The 7,607-nt window shown below is 41.9% G+C and overlaps 1 protein-coding gene across 1 annotated transcript; it reads right to left on the minus strand.

Annotated features, from left to right (window-relative positions):
* Positions 1–410: 410 nt before the first annotated feature.
* Positions 411–5,656, minus strand: cunh5orf34 (chromosome unknown C5orf34 homolog). Its single transcript, XM_076039027.1, has 11 exons — positions 5,329–5,656; positions 4,655–4,744; positions 4,213–4,587; positions 3,879–4,141; positions 3,700–3,798; positions 2,526–2,646; positions 2,306–2,397; positions 2,159–2,228; positions 1,982–2,076; positions 1,299–1,345; positions 411–1,119 (listed from the first exon to the last, which is right to left on the minus strand). Exons 1-11 carry the CDS (start codon positions 5,545–5,547, stop codon positions 941–943), a joined length of 1,650 nt encoding a protein of 549 aa, XP_075895142.1. The 5' UTR covers positions 5,548–5,656; the 3' UTR covers positions 411–940.
* Between the last annotated feature and the right edge of the window lie 1,951 nt (positions 5,657–7,607).

Raw genomic sequence — 7,607 nt, forward strand, 5'->3', positions numbered from 1 at the left:
CTAGGGATGAAAACACACATCTGACCTGGCAACACTGTTGGAGTTTGTTTACGGGAAGCCACGAACAAGCGCGTTTTCGTTTTAACAACACTAACTAAAAATAATATTTAACAATTCTTCTACTAACTGTTGAAAACTTGGGTCAACTTGGATGATATTGACTGTTACAACATCCTACATTTTCTTCGTTACAAAGCAAAACACTTTTAATTGTCGGTGTTTCAAGTAGTAAAGTAATCGTGTTTAAATTATGTTAACAGTATATTTCATTAATGCAAATGCACTTCTCCTGCATTTTAACCTTACCCAATATTCACATTTGTTTTTTGTTTTTTGTTTTTAAATCATGGCATACCTAATAATGCACAAATATGATACATATACGTTGTTTTGTCTTTTTTTTTTTAAAAAAAAATAACTTTAGTTGTAATAATGCAACGAACCATTAGGTGTCCCTAATGCCCTACACAAATCCATCCATCCGTTCATCCATTTTCAATATGGACGGATGCGATAGCACAAAGTCTTGGTGACACCATATCCTCACTGTAAGGAAATTAAAATGAACATATATTTCCTTTATTCACTTTGATACTTTACCTTCAAGCATATAATTTTTTTCACATCCACTTATTGATCAACTTTGTGAACATTTATGTACATGTAACCCAGATTAAGTGACAAATCAGTTTATCTAGTTTATTCTTCAGTTTACTGTCAATAGACAGGGGAAAATAATCAAGGTGTCAAATTCTTTTACCCTTTTTTGATAGTGTGCCAACACATTTACATATGCCATATGTAATTCCAAATGGTTTTGTTTTGATCCACGTGATTATGTTTTGTTTTTGCTTTGTAAATAACAATAAAACTTAACACACTATAAGCCAGGGCAGCCAAACTAATGCAATGATTTTTATTTCTCTGAATGAATTCTCTATTAGGTCAGCGTGGCTGCAGATGTGAGCGTCTCAATGTCCTGTAGGGCCTTGGATGTTCTCCGCAGAGCTTCAGCTATGAAGTCTTCACTCATAGCCTCAGAAGGCCGTCCTCCTTCAGAGCCACTCTCCACTTCTGCACAGTTCTTCTCATCTGATAGGCGATGCTTGTCAAACAGAACTGCCCACAGGTTGTTAAGGAAAGTACACAAGATCATTCTCAACATTGTCTTTTAACAGCTGTATCTTCTTTCTACGGGTGATTGTCCTCTTATTGGCTCCTCCCTCACAGGTGAAGAAGAACAGAAGTTAGCTCATCAGCAACAGTATTTCTGCCATCACCTCAGAGTTGAAGGATACAATTTAATCGTTTGATCTTCTCCAGTTCTGCTGCTACCAGATCTGACCTAAAACAAATGGAAAGAAAGCTTTTAGACAATAAGCTCACAGTATTATGGCCTTCCAGGGCAGCTGGATTGCTGAGATTTCAATTTTGAAATCCCCCACATCCATCATGCCCGGCTTGGACTGAATGTAGCAAGTGAAATGCAGTCTAGTATTTCACAACCTCCACAGCTAGCCTTTCAATGTGAAACCATAAGAAGGGGGCCGCAAGCTGCTGTTGTTAGAAGCCGCAAAAAAAGATGTGAAAAAAACAGGAAGTGACTGCGAGGCAAGCTGTTGCCAAAGAGATTAGTTTGAACGCTGCAATAACAGCAATTTCATTACGACTGAGTAGCAATTTTGCAGGGAGAACACGGATGAGCAAAGATGGTCTTTCTAGATGTGGAAAGTTGCTTTGGTTTTGTGTGTGACTGGCTTTTACAGGAGTTAAGTTTGGCCACTGTGGTGCATCACAAGTTGGTGATACATGTCAAATGGTGCACCCTGCAGCAGCAGATAGAATTATCGAACTGGTCCACTACCAATTTAATAGTTCATTTAGTCCCTCTCCAAGATTTTTTTTTTTCTAAATCCTTACTACTGACACTTTAATAGATGCTTTTTTTTAAATAAAAAAATGAGTTATCCATGCAACTCACCGGCTCTCTGGTGTTTGTGTGACGCTCATTTGTGGCTCAACAGAGGCAAGACTGCGCTGATTTTCAGAGTTTTTCAGTTCGCAAAGATAACCGCCCTGCAAGTCACATTAATTTAGACCAATGAATGTATGAAAACTACACAGATTTTGTAATATTAGAAGGGTCTATTTGATTCACCTCTTGCAAGCAGCTGGGTGCCGCTGCGAGCTTCACTGATTGCTTGGTGTCATTGTAGCATGTGAGGATCCTGTGAAATGGTCAAAGAGCGGTTAGTGGCTGATGAGGTCAAGTCACTCAAAACCACCAGGCTATAAACAACTTTACCTGCTTGCACGACCCAGAACAGAGCTCACAGAGTAAAGTTGTCCGGGTACATCCGGTGGAAGGTTGTGAAGATGATAGGTCACCTCTTTTACCTGTGTGAGGCACGCAAACAGCTGAATGAACTGTATTTTGCTCGATTGCAAAGATCCAGTTAAGTAATAGCTGATAGGAGTTGGATGTTGAATGCTGTTTTAAATGCTGAACGACCATGGCACTGTACCTGCCCTGAGGTCACATCAGGTTTGTGATGGGTGAAGTAGGTGCTGAGGATGCCGTTGGACAGAATGACTGAGCCATCTCCCGGTGAGACCTCAATGACTGGCACAGCGCCACTCAGTATCCTAATCAGAATGAATGCACACACACAAATACAACACAGGTGGATGCATTATTTATTGCTTCTTCTGACTTTATGAATTGCCCTGCAGCTGCTCAAAGTAAAATAGCATTGACACACATCAGAATAAGCTGTTAAATAAGAAGAGTGTATGGCTGCAACAGAAATACTTGTGTTTCAAATTAAAAGTGCAACCTCGCACTCATAATTTTTTTTTTTAATCTGGGACTCATTTGAAGCTGTCTCACATGATTTATTATCAAAAAATATCCATGACTGTCCAACGGCACATTTAGCCCTCTGTTTAGACCCTCACAAAAGTTCTGGGTTTTAACTTCATGCAAAAAGTAGTCCATTGTTGTACCTCCTACACCAAAGGAAGAAATAATCATGGTGACCTTGAGCTGACCTAAGAAGGCGGAATGAACATCTGGCTTGGGGCGTCACTATCATGGGAGGGTTATCAGTGAGGTATCGGTCTCATATGTGACATTACAAAAGACTGATTTCCCGAACGGTGTGTTTTAGCACAAGCTGAGTGGGACAAGAAAATGCAGGATTTTAAAAAGAACTTCCCTGTAGAGTGGAACTATTCCCACAAAAACACATCAAAACAGCTTTTTTTTCTAGCAGAATAAAGTGTTTGTGGTTTTATATACACAAGAGAGCAATTCTAGACAAAAGTTTCCAATTGTTTAGACAAATTCACTCTTATCACACAAAGCCCAAGTCTTTCAGGCAACCCTGTGTGTCATTTTAACGTTGTAATTATACCGTTTGGCTGTTTCTACTGGTGGCTTAGTAATGCAGGATTCTTGTTAACATTCATTTCAAAATAAACTTCATTTCACTGTTGTAGTATGTCTCTTTTATGAAAACACACAAACAGTTGATTGGATACGCTGATCAAAAGGTTACTGATGACTCACAGGGCTCATTACAGGCCTGATTCTGGATTTGTTTGGCAGAACGTCTCATTTCGGTTCTTTTGAAAAGTAAAAGGATTCTCTCCAAACAAATTACTCAATGACTGACATAACGCTTTGAGCATACTTACCGGTAGGTGATTCCATTGCACCACATTACTTTTACTAGCTCTGTTGAAAGTTCTTGATCCAAATGTTCATTTCTGGCCAGGGGGTCTTTAATCCTCCACCTTAAACCACACATAAAGATCCCGAAATTAATCACTGAATACCAAAAGTACTCAACCTGCCTTTCTTATCTCAGACCAACCTGTGCCAGTGAGGTGATGGACATGTGAGAGGCAGAGCTTGAGGGAGGCTAGACTGTCTTTCTCCGACTGTCAATTGGGGCATTTCTGTTTTTCTCTGTGGCTGGGGCGTTTCTCTGTCTGTCTCTGCACTTCCATCGGCAGGATTCGAGAGACGAGTTGTCCAAATACGGCGAGCCAAGGAAAGTGGATAGGACCAGAGGGGGTTAACAGTTCTACAGGAGTGATGCTGCACCACAGTGGTGGATTGATACACAGCTTCTGGCTGGAAAAGACAGAAAAAAAAAAATTCTAATCACAGCTGTCATAAGAGCATAATATATCTTTAATTCTTACCTTTGGCTGACTTGCACCGGCAAGCTTAGGAGAGCAAGACTTTGATCTCTTGCAGTCACTTTTTCTGCTTACATCTCCTTGATGAACTTCTTTGGTTTTGTCATTGGCAGCCTCACTGATGGGCTTGCTTTCATGCCGCTGACCCCCCGAGCTGCCCTCAGGCTTGCAACCGAAACCCTTCACACTGTGAAGCTTATTCTGGCATTGACTGAGATTGCATATAAACTCAACAGAGAATTCTTCTCCTGAGGGTGACAGCATCAACGCAGCTCGCCCCTCCTCTGACCTAATGATGATCTCACCGCCGGGTCCTCGCTCCACACCACAGGAAGATGATTCAGGCCACTTCACATCTAAATGAATGCTATAAAAAGGCTGCAAGAAAAAAATACTATAATTCCAGAATGCAATTAAAATGATGTGATATCTTTAGCTATAGTACCTTTTTGTGGCAGTCAGGGATGAGTTCTTCAGGCAGATATGGTCGACTTGCATGCTTATTCCGAAATGTCAAGGCATTCACTAGCATTTCCTGGAAAGAAAAAAATTGTCAAGATTACTTTTGTCACAATTTTTCCTGCCTTCTGGCAGGTTAGTCCTGCTACAGGGGAATCAAGTCCCTCATAATACTGTTGAATTAAAAAGAAAAGAGTCCTAACTTGAGCAAACTACGGCCCAGGGGCCATATGCCCGTTAAGCTTTTTAATCTGGCCCACCGAACTTGAAGAAATAATATCAATAATATGAATGTCATAAAGATTCATCCATTTTTTTCAGTGTTTTAAGAGTCATCTCAATAAAGAGCGAATAAATATAGTGCGGTGGGGCTTCAGACATATTTTGTTGTAACGTTTATGTTCATTTTCAATTGACATTAAAGCTCATGTTTTCTACTTATCCCATGATATATTTTTTCTCCTATGAGATGGGTCACCAAAACACTACACCCACCTGCTGCTGCTCCGGCCTATCTGCCAAATTTTGGAACCCACTGTGGTCCAATTACAACTATTTTGAAACTACTTCCATTCAAAGCGTTCGAAACGCGCTCAAGGTAAATCTGACATCTGCCTCAGCGCAATTTCTAAAGCAATGGCTTAAAATGATTATTTACACCTTGTACGTGCTGATGGTGAATCTCGTCCTCTGCCTGACTCTCTCCGTCCGCTGCAAAGGATGGCCGGACGGGTCAATGGCTTTGACCAGCATGAACTCACAGCCACACGGCGAGAGCTGTAACTGGGCTTCATTCGCGTAGCGAACCTCTAGCGACTCGTCCTCATACATGACGACCAAACTGACGCCCGTGCCGTGTTCCATCGTTCCGCCTTCCATGTCGAGGTACCGCTGCTCAGGTGGAAGTTGGACCCGCGCTCAAACTCGGAGCGCGACACAGCGTCACTCACCAGTTTCTCGGTCAACGGTGACGTCATCAGGCGGGGACGCGACTTTACTGGCGCGTGCTCGACCAGAGGGGCGCCAGTGGGGTCAAAATGTAAAACTTGGACAAAGTCGCGGCTCACCATTGATATTTATTGGAAAAAAAAGTGTTGTTCCAGATATAACAGTGAGCCTTTTCTAATGGACCCAAATAATTTCTGCTTCAACACTGAATATGGAACAAGCAACGCTTAGTAACATAAAATAACTTAATATTGCACATGCAAAACACATCTATCCATCCATCCATTTTCAATACCCGCTTCTTCTTGAGCTCAGTGTTTAACACATAAAAACAATTTTATTTGGCTTTGAAATGGGAAAACAAAAATATTTATTTAAAACAGAGCTAATGAGCTCAAAACCCCAGTACAGAAGCTGAGACTTAATGATGTGGGGGGTAGGGTTGCCAACTCCCAGAAATAGGGCGGCCAGAAAAAAATGGGTTTTTGGGCTGTCGAAACCACATGGAAAACTGCATTTTGGCACAGTTATACCTATTAAATTGTAAAGCAGTTGTACCCAGTTGTAAAGCAACTGGGCACTTAGTCATTATTATTACAAACAATACAAACACATGCATTAGGCTACTGCATTACACTTTCTGTAACATGGTTGTAATAACAAGTCATACCATAACAAGTCATATTTGCGTGCCACTGCCCACAGCCTTGCAACACACACAGCACAGGGACGCACGTACACACTCACACGCTAGTACTGTTGTGCCTTCCCTGTCAACTGCGCGGTCCTATTGTCCTTCGCATACAGCACACAAACACCAAGGCAAGCAGACAGACACACACTGCATGGCGAACCAAACGAAAAAATATATGCATGTTCCCTTTACCCGGGAGGCCAGGACAAACAACGTCCCATACGGGATGCGCCTCTTTTGGCTTAAATACGGGGCGTCTCAGTCAATACGGGACAGTTGGTAACCCTAGTGGGGGGCCAAATGGGGGAGAACCCCAAAATTAAAAGAGGAACACCCCACTCACACGTGACACAGCTGCAACAAAAGTGAAGTGCAAAAGAAAAAGAAAAAACACAATCTAGGATCACAGCACACGAAGGGCCCACCACCCGGGACACAGCCGCCACCAGCAGCTCTCAACTACAAAAAAAGAGGGATAGCACAGTTAGTCAACACAATTCACTAAAATAAACCTCTTATATTAGTGGTGTAAAGATAAACCGATTTGAATCGGTTATCGGTCTGTGACGTATGAGATCCGAGTGCTTCGGCTGATGGAGCCCTGGATCGGTAAAGATCGGTAAAGTAAAAATAAGCACTTGGGGTTAAATTGTCCAATACAGTATACTTAAATTAAACAAAACAAACAAATCCTATATAACTCCCCCCCTTCACACACACTCACTCTCAACCATGCACAATCGATCAAAGCCGAACACAAACGCAAGCACACACACACACACGCAACCCCTGCTGGGTTACTGCAACTGGGCCCGCGACTAGGTGGCAAGGTCCACTATCTTAGGACCGGCGGGTAAGCTGTAACTTTTGATCCCACTGTCCAATTGCATGCAGTGGCGTCAGCAGGCGAAGTAAGACGCGGCGAGTGAAACAAAATACGAGATGGAAGCAGCATGCACAGTCGAGTCTGTGTAGTCTTGGTGATGTACAAGTTCATGATGATGTTTGACGAACAGGGCTGACACATGAGATTTCCTTGGAGGGATTGCAGGATGTTTAACATCATGGTGCAAGGCTAAATGTGATAGCCGTCCTCCCACCCTGAGGACATTGTTCTTGTCCAGGAAGGCATTCAACTTGTGTAATTTGTTCTGTTTCTTCGGGGTGAGTTTTCGATTTTGATTTTGATTTTATATATTTCAAACATAAACAAGACTATAATAAGAAAAAGGGACAAAAAAATCTGTCTTTTCAGAGAGCTTAATACACTTAGCGAGAACATGAGCAAATTCACTAA

The sequence above is a fragment of the Nelusetta ayraudi genome, unplaced genomic scaffold, assembly GCF_046127955.1.
Source record: "Nelusetta ayraudi isolate G7.1 ecotype Tasmania unplaced genomic scaffold, CSIRO-AGI_Nayr_v1 ptg000058l, whole genome shotgun sequence".
NCBI classification, from domain to species: Eukaryota; Metazoa; Chordata; class Actinopteri; order Tetraodontiformes; family Monacanthidae; genus Nelusetta; species Nelusetta ayraudi.